An 18,884-nucleotide genomic window follows, 5' to 3' on the forward strand; every position below is an offset into this window, starting at 1 on the left:
TTAGCTAACACTGATTTCAGTTTTGTTATTAAAGAGATTTTATTCCGTTTTTAAGAGGCCTAAGTCACAATAGGATGTTTAGAAATGAGCCTAGTCACTATTCTTATATGTTACATAATTGACAGGCAGCTTTATGCATGTCAACAGGCATTTATTGCCAAAGCCTTTTTGCCTGAAATTATTCACACAATTATCATATATTGTGTATTTAAGTTTGTGTTTTCCCAAAAACTACAAAATATGACTTATTCCAACAGTGTAATAGGGTGACAATATCTAAATAAACCTTAAATGCGTAATTTTGAATTTGTCTTGCTTTCATATAGCATTACGTTCTGTTTTACTTCAGAAATCACTGGCACAATTTACCCCAACGTATTCTCCCCAAAGGCACAACTTACCCCTCACCAGGGGCAAGTTGTGCGAGACCACTTTTTTTCCCCAAAAAGCTATAGGCTTCTGAAACGATTCATTTCAGATCCAAAGTTATTGTTCTCAGGGATGCACCACATCCTGAAATATATGCATATTCTTAAGTTGAAGACATTACTGTCATGGCCTCGCTTAAAGTCACTTTGAGTAAAAATTGGCACAACTCACCCCACTTTCCCCGCCAAACAATCGTTAACGCTTACACGTAGAAATGCTGTGTCTTTTTGGTCCATGTGGTTAGCCAGCGTTCTCAGTTAGGCTAGGTTACCCTTTTCAACAACGTAAGAAAAAAATAGGCTAATACACACAAAAAAAGACACTAAAAGGAATGAAATATGAACAAACGAAATAGATAATAATTTATATTTCTCAAAAAGTGTTGTTTTTTATTTTTTGTTGTAAAACCATAATGAACAAATTATAGTGGGTTAGGCAGGCTAGCTTGTTTGTTGCAGTGAGTTAACAAACTTAACCTATCAGATTATTAACCTGGCCTACATGTAGGATGTAGGGCAATATTGAGGTTTTGTAAACATGCATTTCACTTAGGCTACAAAACAAACTACAACCAGTCAGAAGCAGCACTTAAATGTATTAGGTTTTCAATCCTCTTATGATGAGCCCCGTGCTCCGCTCTGGATTGGAAGCCTCGGTATCCGGATATGAGCGTCACTCAATCAGCATCAAGCGCGACACGCAGCCGCTTTGGGAAATGCCCAGACTATCCAGTATCCAAACTGTCCGGCGTACTACTCAGTGCGTTATTGGGATGAACTTGCAAAACACCTGACGAGCTGATTTGCGCACAGAAGCCTACACTTCACTGACGATGTAACTTCTACTGTTGTTAAATAAATATGCAAGAGAACAAACCGGATTGCTTGTACCAGCGCCATCCCAAGGACATAATGTCTTCGGCTGTCCCTCGATCGGGATTTGTGGTCTTTTGCGTGGTAAATCCAGTTTTATTTCTCTTGATACGTGACATTTATATTGAAAGACTTGAGCAAGAACGTGCTTGGCAAGTTGAACACAGCAGACTGTTTTGCCTTTCAAAACGGCGTAAACTTGTTGAACTGTTTTTGAATACCAATAGCCCTGCGAGTTAATCATTAGTTTAAAAACTACATCTCAAGACCTCACGTGAAATTCTTAAAAGAAAAGAGCCTGATGTGAACGGTGTTGTATGAAGTGTTTCTGCTCCAATATAATTTGCAACTATTTGTTGTGTGTGAGAAATGAGTTGAGTTTGTGAAATGTAGCCTACTAAAATGTGATGCCGACTTCTGAACTAAATAGCAAGCCTTGTTTCCCAAAGAGCTGAGCAAGCGTCCTGCATTGTTGTGGCAAATATAATCTGTTATCAGGTCGCAGGATAATCCCTCACTGTTCTTTTCACATCGAACACAATAATGCATGTTTAATGCCCTCTGTGGCATTGAAAGATGCGATTGTGCATTCAGGAGTAATTCTTCAAGATCAGCTGCTGAGCGCTTTCCTCGCGATCCTCAAATGAATGGCTGAAGTTGACGAGAGCGTTTTAAAGTTGTGTATTGTATGGTTGTGTCAAGTTACTTTCTTATTGAGATCCAAGTCTTTATTCTGAAAAAGCTGTTAACATGCTCCACAGCTACTGAATATTCATATATTAGGAATAAACAAAGAAATTAACTTTTAATTGTTTTTTATGGAAGTTATTATGCTGCATTTATTGTAATATTAGTAATTTAATTTATACATTATTATACATTCATGTTCATTAAAACTTTTTTTTAAACCCTAACATTTCTGCCATAATTTACACACTGTGTTGTTTCAAAACTGTATGCCATATTTTCTTCTACAGAATACAGATACAAAGATTTATTCTGCAGAAGAAAGAAAGTTTGTTTAAGAATAAATGATTTATTTATTTTTGCCCCATACAATAATGTTAATGGGGCCCAATGTTGTATTCTTTCAAATATCAACTATTTTTTTGTTCTGCAGAAGAAATTTATACAGGTTTGAAATAACATTAAAGCGAGTAAATGATGACCGGATTAGCATTTTTGGGGGTGATGTAAACTATCCGTTTTAATCCATATTAATAGCTTGACTTTTCATCTCTGTCTAATATAACCCAGAATGACCTGAATCTGTTGCCACATGCACAGATAAAGATGAATACAATTCAGTTAGAGTGTAGGATATTCTGAATAAAGTAGGCCTATTTGCATAACTCAAAATTCTGATAAATACTGTTCATGCATGAATTGAGTTGATTAATACTTAATCCAAAATGACTAAAAAGCAGTATAGTAATGGTAAACTTATCTCCAGTATTTCAGAAAGAACATGGTCGTTTGTTCCAATTACACTGTTTACATATATTGAAATGTTTAACTTTAATATAAACATTTCAGTGTAGCCCTTTCTCAGAGCAGCTCTTTGATGCATTACCTGTTACATTTTATTCATCTGCACTTGGAAAATAACATGAAAAGATACATTATTTACATACATTCTAGAAAATCCATGGATGATATTAGATGATTTTAGCACTGTACATCATGCTTAACTGTATTAATGCTCTTTGTTCTCTCTAAATGGTCCCCTTTTTGTGTGTGTAGATTCTAGTCCTGACCCTCGCCCTGTACCCTGTGTTGAAGACACTGAGTGTTCAGATTCATTCTGCTATCACAGGAAGCTATGTGGCCGGATATCATTCGGTGCTGCTTGTCAACTGTCCTACGGAACAAACTGCTAGAGATATTGGCAGGTACAGTACGCATGCAGTCATGTACAAACACACACAAGGAAATAAATATAGAGTGTTAAATGGTTGTCAATACCAATATTAGACAATATTAGTATTAGATAGATAGTATTGTGTATCGACGATAGTCAGACATAGCGCAGAGGGCTGATGCCTTTGACGATATTAAAGGTCCCATGGCATGGCATTTTTCTATTATTTTATAATGTTTCCTGAGCTGTACTTATATTGTTAGTATGACTTTTACATCATAAAATGTCATAATTTAGAAATAAAAGGCATTTTTTCTATACTGCTGTTTGCCCTGTGGCTGAATGCCCTGCTTCAAGAGGCGTGTCTGCTGTGAGACTTCAGTAAAAACGCCCACTGTTGTGATTGGCTGACATCTTTGCATTTTATATGAGCGGAGGGGGCGTGGTTTATCGAGGCACGAGCAGGCACGAGTCTGCCAGGGAGACGGATGGACCTGAGTTCACTTCACATCAGTTCTCAGCATGTCTGAACTGTTTTAGTTACAGCATATACTTTAGGTTATTAGTCTATTTCTAGTCGGAGGGACTGTCACTCATGTCAGAAAGTTAGTAACTTTAGTAAATTATGGATCAGCGCTGACTGGAGACGCGAACCGTTTAGAACGATTCAGTCCGATTTGGTGAACTGATTCGGTTCACTAAAAAGAACTGGTTCAAAAGAAAGATCGTTCGCGAACCGGACATCACTAATGTATCAGAGACTGAGCTCAGCGATTGCTAACAAAGTTATTTATAGTAACTACTGAGTTATGAGAGCGCTGTCAGTCAGCGCGAGTTTATTGTGTTTGTATCTGAGAGTTCTGAATAAACACGAGTCCCAGTCACACCGAGTCCTCTTCATCATTATTCTACCAACTTTGTAACACATGCAAAGTACCATTACAGCTGTCGAGATGAACGAGTTAAAAGTAAGTGTTGATAATAGCATTATTTTTAAAATAAAATAAAAGCGTCAGTGACGCGCGTTGAGTACACAGCGCTAACAAAGACACAACAGCAGTAATCGGATGTAATCCAGTTTATTGTGGGGCTAGGCTGGCTAGCCCGGATATGCTCAAGCTTACCCCCCTTCTGCTTAATCTCACGCCGCGTTTGGTGCCTCCGCTGTGGGCCAGATGCAGTACTGTGGGTCGGGGATGTTGAAGGCCGAGCTTCGGCGTGTGTGAGGTTTATCTCTGCTGATGTTGAGCAGAAACTCATGACTGTATGCACATTTTAGAACCGATAGACGCGACGAGGACGTACAAAAACACTGACTCACAAGATATAAAACACGAAAACACCGTTCTGTCTGGAGAGAGAGAAGCCGCATTGTGTGCACGAATAATAAATAATTAGCTACACATCAGAAATCACTGATCACAGATCAGAAGGAACTGAAAAAAGACTTCTGTTTTCATTTGTACATCCAAACACTGAGAAACTGCCAGCGTTCACTCGTTCACAAGCAATGATGCAATGATCTCTCGAGCGTTTGCATGGGCGTGCCAGATTCTCTGGGCGGAGGAAAGGGAGGAAACCGTGCCTGCTTGGACGTCAAACCAGGCGACTTCAGGATTGGCTAGTCTGGCCTGTCATTTTCTCAAAGGCAGAGAAAGACAGCCACAACTCGGTTTTACACCGATCAACATTTCTATCCACTTGGGGACAATATTCAGGCTAGGGGAACTCATATTAATGTTGAAAAACCTCATAAAATGAAAATTTCATGCCATGGGACCTTTAAGACAATAATTGGCTTGCTTTCTCATTAATGTATTAAATTATTATTATTATTATTATTATTATTATTATTATTAAATTGTTATTAGGACCTACAATTAATTTGCCTTCCCAAATTACATAACAACATCTCCACATAACCACATTTGCGGCACTGACATGTGCGTATGAGGATTGAGGACTCCAAAGAAAATGTTCCCTTTCGAGGTTGGTTCTCTTGACATTGCATCATTGAGGACGCTATGGGGAAACTCCCTTTGAACTAGAATACAATGCAACTGCTTGGCAAGTGATTCCGGGCATTTCGAAATGGGTGATGAGAAAAGTGGCTACATTCTGCAGTTTTGTCGCAGACCACCCCGCTTCAACGGCGTGATGTCTACTGCCCTGCCACAAGATGCTCAGATCTTATGCACAGAGATGCACGCACTATTCACGAGTTCACACTTCCATATAATTTAGAGGGAGTAAATTTAAATGCGTATTTGGCGTGCTGTCCAGGGGGAGGGCTCAGAGCTCGGAATTTGGCCCGAACCCAGAGTACACCCCCCGTGTATGCAAGTGGTAAGAACTAAAAGTGTGGAGAAGGGGTGGTGGAGGGATGCAGATAAACTATAAACAAACGGAGGTAAGACTGCTGAATATATATATCTCTTATTGTTGATTGGCTGAATGCTCTCCACTCGTGTCAATTATCTGAACGTGCTCCTCCCGAACTTTGTTAATAAAACATAATTTAGAGAACCGTGCTAAAGAGGTGAGTGGCTTTTACAGCCGCTATTTTCTGGTTCTGAAAAGGATGGCAGCCTTCGACCTATTTTGGATTTGAGACCGTTGAACCGTGTTCTTCCACTGTGCTCATTCAAAATGATCACTGTAAGACAAATCCTCGCGCAAATCTCCCCGTGGATTGGTTCATTCCGGTAGACCTGAGAGACGCCTACTTTACCATTCATATAGCACCTCATCACAGGTGCTTGAGATTAGCCTTTGAGGGCGTGGCCTTTCAGTTTCTGGTTCTGTCCTTCAGCCTGTCATTGGCACCATGCACGTTCACAAAATGCATGGATGCTGCACTGTCCCCTCTGAAATTGAGTGTAAATGCATATCCTGAACTATCTTGACAACTGGCTAATTCTGGCCCATTCTGAGAATGTGCTAAACAGTCACAAACCAAAGCTCCTTCACCACTTGTAGTGCCTATGGCTTTCTTTCAATGTGCAGAGTAGCATGTTACAACCCAGTCAGTCAATCACATTTTTAGGAATAGAGATTTATTCACTGTCAATTTGAGCCTGCCCCGCTCTCTCTTTCGAGAGCGCTCTGCTATAATCAGTTCTCTCGCCGTGTTCAAGCTGCGGAGATCACCACCCCTGAAGTTTTTTCAAAAAACACTGTTGCTAATGGCAGCCGCGCCATCGGTGACTACAGTCACTAAGCATTCCTGCTCCTTCCTCGTGCACACGACCTCGCGAGCATTACTTTATTCCCGCCCATTGCCCTGCGTCATCCCCAATCAGCTGTGGTTTGCAAGAACTGTCAGATGCCAATGTTTTACATGCAGACGCTAGGACTGGACGATATGTCTAGAGTTGTTCCGATTCCAATACTAGTATCGGAAATATCACCGATACCTCAACAAATTCTGGCATCGGTATCGGCGAGTACTTGAACCCATGTACCGATCCGATACAATTTTCTTAAACAAGACCTAGTTATTATGACCGCTAGTTTGCCTAACTGCTGCACTGTTCTTCTTCGCTGCTCAGAATGCATTGCAAACACAGGAAGTTGTGCTGTGTTGCCACAAGCAACCACTGTTAAAGGACAACTCCGGTGAAAAATGAACCTAGGGGTAATTAACACATGGTTACCGAGTAGATCGTTCTCTGGGATGCGTTTTCATGAAAATCGAATGTAAAGAGTTTTATCTCTAAAAACAGATAAGCTTATAACGCTAGTCTATGGGGCATAGAATAAGTAAAATTTATCAATCCGGCAATCAAACCGTCTCCATTGACTTTGTATTGCATGAAGCAGCCTCCTTGTCATTTCAGACTTATAACAAAAAACAGAACAATGTCTAAAAGCGGATATGTGACAAAGTGTACAACAAACAAGCTAAAAAACACAGAAATAAGTTGTGATGTTATATAGTCACATTGTAAATAACAATGTAAATAACACATTATATGTGATGTTATATAGTCACATAGTCATATGCATATCCTGAACTATCTTGACAACTGGCTAATTCTAAATAACTGGTTATTTAGCTAATTCTAAATAACACATTGTGATGTTATATTGTCCCCTTAGCGTCATCAATGACACAATGTTGAGGAAACCGACCTCGAAAGGGAATGTCTCTGGTTACTCAAAGTAACCCGGTTCTTCTGAGAGGAGGGAATGAGAAATTGCATAAGTTGATGTGTTATATTACGCTCAGCGTCTGGGAGCATGGTTACCTATGGTTCTCTCATTCAAAAGATTCTAATGCAATGACGTTAACAGAGGCTTATATAGCAGGGGTGTCATTGGCAGGCGTGATGTTCACGGCACCATTCAATAGGACTTCAGTATTCTAGGAGAAAGGGAGTTTCGAGAGAACTGACCTCGAAAGGGAACATTTTCTTTGGAGTCCTCAATCATCATACACACATATCAGTGTCGCAAGTGTGGTTATGTGGTGATGTTATGAAATTAGGTTTACCCATAGTGTCCTCAATGACATAATGTCTCGTTCCCTCCTCTCGGTGAACTGGGGATATTTTAAGTAACCAGAGACGCACTACAAAACTACGTCCCACATCAAAATTTAATTGCATGGTGATCTAAGCCGCGTTTCCTCCGAAATTACCCGGAACTATTTGTACCAGGAACTTTTTTCCCAGGAACTTTTTCTCCCCCAGACCTGCTACTATCTGCGTTTCCACCGCGGTCTAAAGTACCGGGAAGATTAGGCAAATTAATTCTATTAAGACTATTCTCAAATTGTCAAAATGGTGTTTTAAGTTTACAGCCTGTTTGTGACATAGAGTACAATAAATGTATCATTACATGTAAATAGAGTTTATTTTGAAGTTGAATTGGCAAAATGGCAAAAGAATAGTAAACTCTTAAGTCTTAAAAATGAAAATGTTTCAACCCAACTTGGGTTATTTTTAACCCAGCATTTTTTAGAGTGTACGCTGATAACTCACAAAATTCAGCGTATTGAATTAATCCATTGTCCTGGTTTACATGCAAACAAATAACCCAGCAACTCATGCTTGCAAGACTTTATTTATTTAAAAAATCAGGTTATTCCCTGATAGTGACATAACCTAATCATTCGTGTATCTGATTCCAACTATTTCAATTGTTATGTGAGATGTGATGTTAAATATATAAGCAGTATTTTGACTGAACCAAGATTTTTATAATTTCTTGGGTCATGAAAGAGTCAGAGTTTGCAATGTATTTCCTCCTTTCCTCCTCACTCCATGTGCTTAAATCCACAGTAAGGACGCTTTCCTATGGAGGCTTGTTTCTGCCCCGCAATAAAAATTAAAAAGGTAATTGCGACTTTCTATCTCAATTCTGACTTTTTTTTTCTTACAATTGCGAGTTTACATTATGCAATTCTGAGAAAAATGTCAGAATTATGAGTTTGAATCTCAGATATCAATGAATGCACATGTCCAAATTGTGAGATAAAGTCATCATACACATTTTATTTTTATTCTGTGGCTGAAACAAGCTTCCATACTTTCCTATTACATATCACACATGCACACTTCAATAAGCAGACAGAACCGGGTTTGTGTCTATAATTGGGTTAAAGTGTGCATGTAAATATGCTCATTGAATACAGTCCAGCCTTGTTCACATGGACAAAGAAATTATTACAAAAAGCTATCTGTTACATTGTCTTCCATACCACAAGGATCTCCACAATTGTTTTTGCAGAACTTGCTAAACCTGACCATGATTCATATTGTATCTCAACCTGAGCTTTCGTATTCCCTCTCAGCTGCATTAGGATTTATTTTCCCATTATACTCTTGTTAAAGAGCACTTTACAGTGGTTAAGTCATTAGAGTGCACTTCAGATTAGTAAGCTCATCCAAGCAGTTCTTGTTTCAGAACCACACAAGTGTGAGGTTGCTTTTCCATTTTTCTGATCCAGGAGTAACAATCCATCCAGTTTCTTTAATAAAGCATGGGCACACAAAAATGAGACCTTTGGGAAGTGCAGAATGTCTGGAGTATGGAATGATGCTTTGCTAATGTAGGAAAGGAATTTTATTGATCGAGTAAGAGAATATGATGGAAAGGGAGGATGGTTAGCACAAGGTAGTATGGTAAATAGTATGAGGTAATGGCAGATGCATTAGGAAAGGGGAAAGGCAGCCGGTACATTTTCAGTTGGCTAGGCGATGGCAGCACAACTAAGGGAAGTAGCCAAACCACTACAACCCAAACAATGAGCTGGCAAACCCAAATCTACCATAGTCCAGTATAACAGATTCTAGTACACATTTCTGAGCCAACCCCACCAACATTGAAAATCAAACTAATAGATAGAAAGTTACTGTATCTTTTTATGCAAAATATAGCTAGTTTTAGGTTCAAGGGTGTGTTTGTGTTATAGGTCTGCATACATTCTGAGTCTCTCTCTCTCTCTCTCTCTCTCTCTCTCTCTCTCTCTCACATGCAAACCTTCCAATCTTAAGTTATTTCTGCATTGCTGATATACATCTTGAAATGAATTGTTCAAACTGTATTTTACTCCTATGGTATTACACTTGCATTGAGATGAGCTGTGCATGTACCTAGAACAGAGAGTGCCTTTGACTTGTGATGTTGTATGCAAATACAGAGAAGCTAAATTCTCTCGATCTCTCTTTTTTTCTGTTAGGGGCATCATGGAGAAAAGGCTGGCAGCATGTGTGAATATATTTCCTCGCACTACCACTATGTAAGAGCAGCAAGTTTAACTTTTCACCCACCAACCTTTAACCTTTCTGAACACAAAGCACCACAGTTCATACAGATAATAAATGGAAATTTAATATAAATAAACTTGTAATATTTTAGTTTCTAATAATTATTTTTAAATAATCTTGTAAGACTAAATGAGATCCAATAAGTATTAAATGTGTGCATTTATAAAATGTAATTTATCGAAAATATATTATATTATTGTTTATTAATTTCAGGTACTACTGGAAAGGAGAGATTCGGGATGCCTCAGAAATACTGCTGGTGTGTTGCTATATTTATTAAAACTTCAAAATGTATAATTCAAATCAAATAATTTTTAAATGTGTTCATGTTTTTATGTAAAGTTATAAAGTGTACGCAAAGGTTCTATATCATGTGTTGTAAACAAATTTATCTCATAATGGTTATGCAATTTAAAAAATATTACCTATAGTAAATGTATAATTTCTTTAACAGCTTGTGAGGACAAGAACATCTCTGGTGCAGAGACTTGTGGCTTATATAAAGTAAGTAGTTTTTTTTGTCTACGTTGCTTAAACTTCTACATTTTGACCCAAGATATTTGCACATTAGTCATGATAAACATTTAAACAGACACAAATGCTTAATGTTTGAATATTTCAGTTCATTATAGATATATATGATCTATAGAGCACGTGTTGTTATTCACAATATATAGTGATGCTTCATTGGTCCAGAGTTCAAAATCAAATCAGCATTATCATCAAACAAGTTGAGCAACTTTTAAATTAGGTTCTCGAATGCTATAACAGTTTCCATGTCAACAAACCATCTCAGTCTGAAGGAAATTGTGTAGATCTGCTCCGTTTATGGTACCAGTAAGCAGGCCAAAAGACATGTACCACTTACCTCATATACTTTGTGACACTTGTTGAAGTCTTTTAAATTCTAAATTATTGTGGAAATTGTCATCATTAGGGCATATCTATTAATAGGTTAAAATGTTAGAAATGAGAGGTTTCAATATGGATAAATACATTTGAAAAATATGTCTAACCTAACCAAATCACAGAAAACATTTGGTGTATCAAATATGAGAGTGACACGTGAAGGCTAAGTATGGTAACCCATACCAAGTTAGTGCACACACATTATAAGTAGTGAACACACACAATGCAAACCGTGGACTCACTCTCCCGGAGCAGTGGGCCATTCACTGCAGTGAAATCACAATTGTATCGGAAAAAGGTTCATTACTCAAAGCTTTTCAAATCAGAGCTTGACTGATTTGTAAACACAACCGACCAACTCATTAATCTTAGAAACAAAAATGAATGAATGGATAGATGTATAAATTAATGAATCAATATATTAAATACATGACGACAATCTGTTCCATTGCATACTCATATAAACTCAAAACAGTAAAGATAACATTTTGTATTGTGGATATTTTTCCTGTTTCTAAAAAATTGTAACTCATGAATAGAGGAAGTAAATAAATAATAATAATAATAATAATAATACATTTAATTTGTAAGCGCTTTTCTGAGTACTCAAAGACACTTTACAGAAAATTGTAAAACAGATGTAACAACATAGAAAATTGTAAAGCAAGATTAAATTAAACATTAAAAGCAATTTTAAAAAGATGAGTTTTTGTCAAGATTTTGAATTTTGGCAGATCGGTGCAGTCACGGATTTTTTGGGGTAGAGAGTTCCAGAGGGTGGGGGCGGCGACAGAGAAGGCTCTATGCCCCCAGGTTCGGTGCTTGGTCCTGGGAGGTAAAGTCAAGAAGTTTGCATTGGAAGACCGGAGGCAACGAGACGGGTTGTGGCGGTGGAGCAGGTCAGTGAGGTAGGAAGGGGCCTGGTTATATAGTGCTTTATGAGTGAGGAGAAGGATTTTGAATTGAATTCGTTGTGGCACCGGGAGCCAATGAAGGTTCTTAAGGACTGGGGTGATGTGGTCACGGGTGCAGGTGTGGGTGAGTAGACGAGCAGCAGAGTTCTGAATGTATTGGAGTTTGTTTAAGCTTTTTAATGCTGTGCCGTACAGGATGCTGTTACAGTAGTCGATTCTGGAGCTGATGAAGGCGTGGATGAGGGTTTCAGCAGCGGAGAACGAGAGTGAAGGACGGAGTCGAGCAATGTTTTTTAAATGAAAAAAGGCAGTTCTAGTGATTTGGTTTATGTGCTGTTCAAAGGAGAAGTTATTGTCAAAGATGACTCCGAGGTTGCGACTATGAAGGGATGGAAACAGGGTGGAGTTATCGACAGTGAGAGAGAAACTGTGAGTGGTCTTGGTGATGGATTTGGGATAAATGCAGGTGCATACACGAAAAAAAAAGAAAAAAAAAACACACTTTCACACGATTATAGTAATGCAACGCAATACACCACAACCCACAAGGGCGCACCCTGTGTCGCGCATTTTTAAACCTTTTAATCCGAGTATGAAGCAGGGTGTCACATGGGTGTGTGTCAAACGAAGCTTTGGACATCATTGGTCATGTGATTTTGATGGAACGAATCAAGCATCGATACAAAGCTTCGCTAAAAACCGTTAAAAAAATTGACACGCCTCAAGAGCTTTGGTGCCACGGCTAACATCACTAGGGTTAAGTACCTTGCTGTTTTCTGTTTTAATATTTTAAAATGTAATTTTTTTCCTGTGGTGGCAAAGCTGAATTTTCAGCATCATTACTCCAGTCTTCAGTGTCAAATGATCCTTCAGAAATCATTCTAATATGCTGATTTGATGCTCAAGATAAATCTTGTTTGTAACATTATACATGTCTTTGTCTTTTTTGATCAATTTAATCCTTACTATATACAATTATTAATTTAATTAAAAAAAAGTCTTGCTGACCCCAAACATTTGAATGGTAGAGTACATTACAAAGTAAAGCTGTTTCCTTGTTATTTTAATGTTATTTTTTTTTTATTTTTATTTTTTTATTATTTTTACATCTGTTATTTCAATTCAACTCCATGTGTGTTCCCTCAGAGCTGTGCATCCATATGACATTCCAGAAATCATCAGTTTTCCTATTGATGATGGAAGCCAGCACTACCTGAAGTGGATGGAAGATGCAGTCACTGATATTTGATACATCACTGTCTGCAATCCAATGGAGAAGCTCCCCTGTTGGAAGCTCTGCATGCAGAAACATATAATATGGGATGTGGGAGTGTGAGCACAAATTCTCAGGTTAATGGGAACCCTGGCACATACAGAGGAGTGACTGTCCATTAATATGAAGATCACAGTGTATATTTACTGGAAAGATTTGTGTGTAAAAGGATTTGTCTGATGTGGTTTTTTTCAGTACATTTACATGCATTCAGGGCCGTTGCTAGAGGGGAGAAAGGTGGTAATGACCCATCCCCCCAACCCCACCCTGGAGCGCGACTTCAACCAAGGTGGCCCCACAGCAACAACTGGAAACCCTAGCTACAGCCCTGCATGCATGCTTTATTATCCAATGCCACTTACAATAGAGGAACAAAAGCTATTTGTCACAGGGCCAGTGGTAGTATACAATGCCAGGTTTATTATTTAGACAAAAAGATTACAGAGCAAGTGTAAGCAGAGGAGAAATGCGAGATTAAAAAAAAAAGATTTTATTAATATTATTAATATTTTTATATATTTTTTTAAAGTTAAGAAGTAGCTAAGAACGTTTAAAACTTGAAGAAATGGGGGGCAAAAAACTCCAAACAAAAACTTTGACATTTTAAAGGCTTTAAATTACATATATGCCTAGTTCTGTCATGAAACTTTAGATGGCGCAGGCTGATGATATTTACAAAGTTAACCACTTGGCACAAGCTGATTGGTCCATGTTGCATCTGCAGCCAATGAGCTTGCTGCTAAGCATTTAAATGGCTGGTTATCATTCTCTATAGCAGTTTGCAGCGTGCTTTCAGAGTTCGCCTAAAAACTTGGGAATTGATATATGCTATTTGTGCAGCAGCATGTCTTACATGCTCACTGCAGCGTGTCGTGTATGTATTGGCAGAAGCAAGATACTGTACTTGCTCTGTATCAGCAGCAATAATAATAATAATAATAATAATAATCAGCAGCAGCAATAATCTACAACAACAGAAATAATCAACAGCAGCAACAATTCAGCAGCGGCATAGCAGATCTATTCCGCCAAGACCAAATACATTAACATTGTCATATCCATTACCATACTAAAAGTCTTCCAGAGAGTTGTCATGATAGAACTGGATACGGATAATATTTTTATTGTGGTCTGTTTCAGTGACCTGAGACATAATATAAACTTCACTGATACTGAAGAGCCTCTGTTCATATTTATTGACCATTTTATTGACATTAATAACTTTATAATAAAGAGTATAACTTATAGCTTATATTATAAGCTAATATGAATTCATTTGTTAATATATGGTCATTTATACAACTTATTTCTAATGTTTGCTTGTTTTAATGTGATGGTTGTGCAGCATTTAAGTGTTTTTTTTAAGTAATGCATTCATTTCAAAATAAATGAATGGGATCTTGTTAACTTTGACTACATGATTTTTTAACATTATTAAATATGCTACAACATATGACAAATTAAGTTTGTTCATGTTGCTCATTCAGTACGAATATGTAATGTAAATATTGAGGTTCCCGACACTACATAAATGCATTTTCACTTTATCACAGCAAGCTAAAAAACAAATCTAAAAAGTAAGTTTGAATTAAACACAAAAGAATGCCTGTAAGGTTGTTGTGAATCACTTTTTTTTATTTTATTTATCTCTACACAACTCGTTTAAAATAGAAATATTACAGTCGTCCATGAATTAACACTTGGGTTGATATACAATTTATATACAAACAAGATAAGAAAGGTTCCTTTAGCAGATACTGAACGCGTTATTTAAGAGATTTAAATATTAAAAGAGCTTCTAAAAAGGCTAAAACTATACCGAGACCCATTTTATCTACAACAAATAATATTGTGTCCAGTTGGTTTATCAGTCAAGAGCAGATCTGAGTCTTTTTGTTCCCTCACTACATTTAAAACTCAAAATGGACAAATTTTCACTGTGTGTAGCTGAATAGGAAATTTTGTTTTGTTGAACGGGTCTATGTCCACACTGTAGCAACACAATAGAAGTGCAGATGTGAGGAAGTGCTTTTGTGTGTTGGGATTTGCTGAGATCCAGTCATAATGAAGTCACTAATCTGACCACTCATCTAACTAGACATATAGTAACCTGTAAAGGAATACTGCTTTTGCTTCATGAATTGTTTTTTATTTTTTTATACTAGCTTATATATCTCTTACATTTTAATGTCAGACTAACAATGTACAGAGTGTTGGCAATCATGGCTCATACTGTTTGATTGTCAAACCATTTATCAAAGACAACATCCATTACAGCATCTACTGCTCAAACACATGCTGACAGAGAGTATCTTTCATAAGGTCACTCCTTTTTATACATACTTGACTATAAGATCAACATCACCATCTTTTAGTATTTAATGTGAGGCTCCTATTTTCAGCTGGAGGACATTGCACAAAGCTTGTAGATAATCTAATTTAACTTATTTACCTGCAGTGTAAGCAGTAAAAATTATTTAATTATTTGGGGGCGTTTAAATAAGTGGATTGTGCAGGAAAAAGTGATGATACTACTTTGAATACAAATCTCTGCCAGATATAAATATATTTGATGGAAGACTCTGATTTATTAACTTAACACTTGCTGTAAAACTAATCAGCCTTTAAACCTATTTTCTGATTTAACTCAAATTAAAGTCTAAAATTTTATTTTTAAACACTGAAACTTTAGAAAAGTGTTGACATTATTCTATACAGTATGTATTTAGGAAAGGCCATAAAACCATATTCGAAAATACATGAATGTCCCTATGGGCTCTGTTGGTTTAAGTGGAAACAAGAAGAAGCTTTTGCCCAAAATAATTATATGCAGACTGTTAAAACAGAAGGGAAAATCTGCAGAGACTAATAATGACTGATGGCTCCAAATGACAATCCAAGTGGCCGGCTGCATGTGTTTAGATGTCGGTTTCTCAAAGGAAAATTGGACAGGAAGTTCCCAAAAGTTATATTTATGAACAGGGCATGAATGGAAAAGGACCAGGCTGGTGGGCACTGTGCTTGCCATCACCATCTCATTGTCACTTAGAGCCTGTAGTAATTCAGTTGCAGTTTCCATGCAACAGCAAAATGAAGCAGGAAGCCATTTGTGGGATCATAGATCATGGATAACAAATTTAGAACAATTATTGGCCCCACTTTATATTAGGTGGCCTTAACTACTATGTACTTACATCAAAAAATAAGTACAATGTACTTAGTGCGTTCAAATTGTATTGCAAAACACCTTTGCTGATATTGAGGTGGGATACGGGTAGGGTTAGGGACAGGTGTGGTGGGATGGGTAAGTTTAAGGGTAGGGTTAGGTGTAAGGGAAGTGTCAACAAATGTAACTACAGAAATTAATTACAGATGTAATTACATGCAGGTATTTTTTAAAATGTAAGTACAATGTAAAAACATGTATGTACACAATAAGTGCATTTATCAAATGATTAATTAAAATGTTAGTACATAGTAGTTAAGGCCACCTAATATAAAGTGGGTCCCAATTATTTGTACAACGGACGTTGTATCACACATCTAAATATATTTTCATGTAGGCTAGGCATTCACACCCTAAAAATAGTGGCAAATTAACTCAGTACTGACTGAGCTAATGAGTAGCTGGATAGGCTAGTGATGATGAGAAAGTAGCTAGAAGAATGGCTGACCTGATATGAAAACCAAGTCTTGTTTCCTCTGTGTTCTCACTAAACTACTCAAATATAATTTCTCTCACTGTATTAATTGTGACTATAATGTGGATGAATAAATGATAGCCTACAAGAGTTTGTTTGGGTGTTCCTTTAGGGTAGGGCTTAAAAGAAGGATTTATTACCCATCTGTGGTCACTACAAAAAAACTGTCCGCACTCTCCGCAAAATAAAATGATTTGCCCAAGGTGGTTATCAATATTATGAATACTGCCACACTTCTGTTATAAACTGAAGCCGACGCTCCTCGAACCCTCCAGGTGGTTGGTCCCAGTATAGCTCATAACCCCAATCCCCTCTTGTGTATTCAAATGGAAGCGAGACAAACTAAACAATCAAATTACACTTCATTTAATATTTTGTGTTGGTTTCTGTCATTTTAGGCAGTTTTGAATCATGCTAATTTCATTTCAAGTGTTCATTTTATAAATAAGTTTGGTTTTTGTTTGTTATTTGATGCTATAAAAACAGGCGGTGTGACGTCATGATTGACAGCTGAGATTGACGGCTTCTCTGAGTGAAGTTGGCACTGAGGCACCAACGGATTTTTTACGGGATTTTCGGGAGGAGATTGGAGCTTTAGCTTTTTAATTTCTATTTTTCCATAACTGTTTATTTCACACCGACATAATTAATTGTTCTGCATCTGCGAGACTAAGGCTGAATCTGACATTGCCCCCTAAACCCTAATTTATTATTCCCTATGTTAGTCCACTAATACAGTTCACTTGAAATAGTGAATGAAAACAAGTGAGTGAATTCGGACAGCCATTGTGCATCAGCTGTACACTCGTTATTGCGGTGCAATGTGTGATTGAATGAGTGCACTCAATAATGTCTACTACGGTTTCGGACACCACTACAAATGGCTGTCCCCTCAAATAATGCCCTATTTGAGGGTATAGGGGGCGATTTCGGATTCAGCCTAAGAGTGTGCGGGCGGGCTTTTGATATTGCAGCTCTACTTCCTGGTCTCTACTGTGCAGACTCTGGTCTCGAGGTCCCTATGCACAGACTCTATCCCAAATCTGTGCAAGATGTCAGTGACATATTCGGACCTCTGGAAGCTTCACTTTTCTTCAGCTGAAGAGAATGAAGTCACGTCGTCCATATTTTTTTACGGTCTATGATTCTAACTCGTTCCACCATGCTTCTAACTTACTATAGTGACTAGTCCCGTGTCTCACGGCTACTTTCCCCCTTAAAGGACAACTCCGGTGAAAAATGAACCTAGGGGTAATTAACACATGGTTACCAGGTCGTTCTCTGGGATGCGTTTTCATGAAAATCGAATGTAAAGAGTTTTATCTCTAAAAACAGATTAGTTTATAACGCTAGTCTATAGGGCATAGAATAAGTAAAATTAAATTGCTAGTTAATACCACTAACAAGGCTCAAAATAGCCTCACACTAACGCAGTAGCATAATGATGGTCCCTACATGCAAACCGAAGCATTGAGAAATTTGTAAGTGTACAAACAGTTTAATAAGAAGATACTTTATAAAGACAGTACATTACGTGTATACAGACAGGAGCCATCTTGGAAAACAGTCTGACAAGTCGAGCCACGAACGCTGTGCTAAGTGATGAGCTGTGACTTGGAATCTCATATGGTCCATTGTTTCCGGAAGAAAGCACTGAACGCAACAGAGAAAATAAACTGAACGCAACAGAGACTAGTGCTTCCAAAGAATACACACTAAAGAGATGGCGGATTATTCAACCGTGGCTCGACTTGTCGAGACTGTTTTCCAAGATGACTCCTGTCTGTATACGCGTAATGTAGCCTACTGTCTTTATAAAGTATCTTCTTATTAAACTGTTTGTACACTTACAAAGTTCTCAATGCTTCGGTTTGCACGTAGGGACCCTATTTATGCAACCGAGTTAGTGTGAGGCTATTTTGAGCCTTGTTAGTGGTATTAACTAGCGATTTAATTTTACTTATTCTATGCCCCATAGATACTAGCGTTATAAGCTAATCTGTTTTTAGAGATAAAACTCTTTACATTCGATTTTCATGAAAACGCATCCCAGAGAACGATCTACTCGGTAACCATGTGTTAAGTTGTCCTTTAATGTCGATGTCAATCATTTAACACGGTATGGGGCGGAGCTAATGAGAAAGCTATCACG

The 18,884-nt window shown here is 37.7% G+C and overlaps 1 protein-coding gene across 1 annotated transcript; it reads left to right on the plus strand.

Annotated features, from left to right (window-relative positions):
• Window positions 1–1,103: 1,103 nt before the first annotated feature.
• LOC307125170 (protein CutA homolog) lies at window positions 1,104–13,507 on the plus strand. Its single transcript, XM_079814827.1, has 6 exons — window positions 1,104–1,385; window positions 3,045–3,193; window positions 9,848–9,907; window positions 10,149–10,194; window positions 10,390–10,439; window positions 12,905–13,507. The coding sequence occupies exons 1-6, from the start codon at window positions 1,290–1,292 to the stop codon at window positions 13,005–13,007; spliced, it is 504 nt and encodes a 167-aa protein (XP_079670953.1). The 5' UTR covers window positions 1,104–1,289; the 3' UTR covers window positions 13,008–13,507.
• Window positions 13,508–18,884: the final 5,377 nt, after the last annotated feature.

This window comes from Gobio gobio, assembly GCF_949357685.1.
Source record: "Gobio gobio genome assembly, chromosome: 4".
Taxonomy (NCBI): domain Eukaryota; kingdom Metazoa; phylum Chordata; class Actinopteri; order Cypriniformes; family Gobionidae; genus Gobio; species Gobio gobio.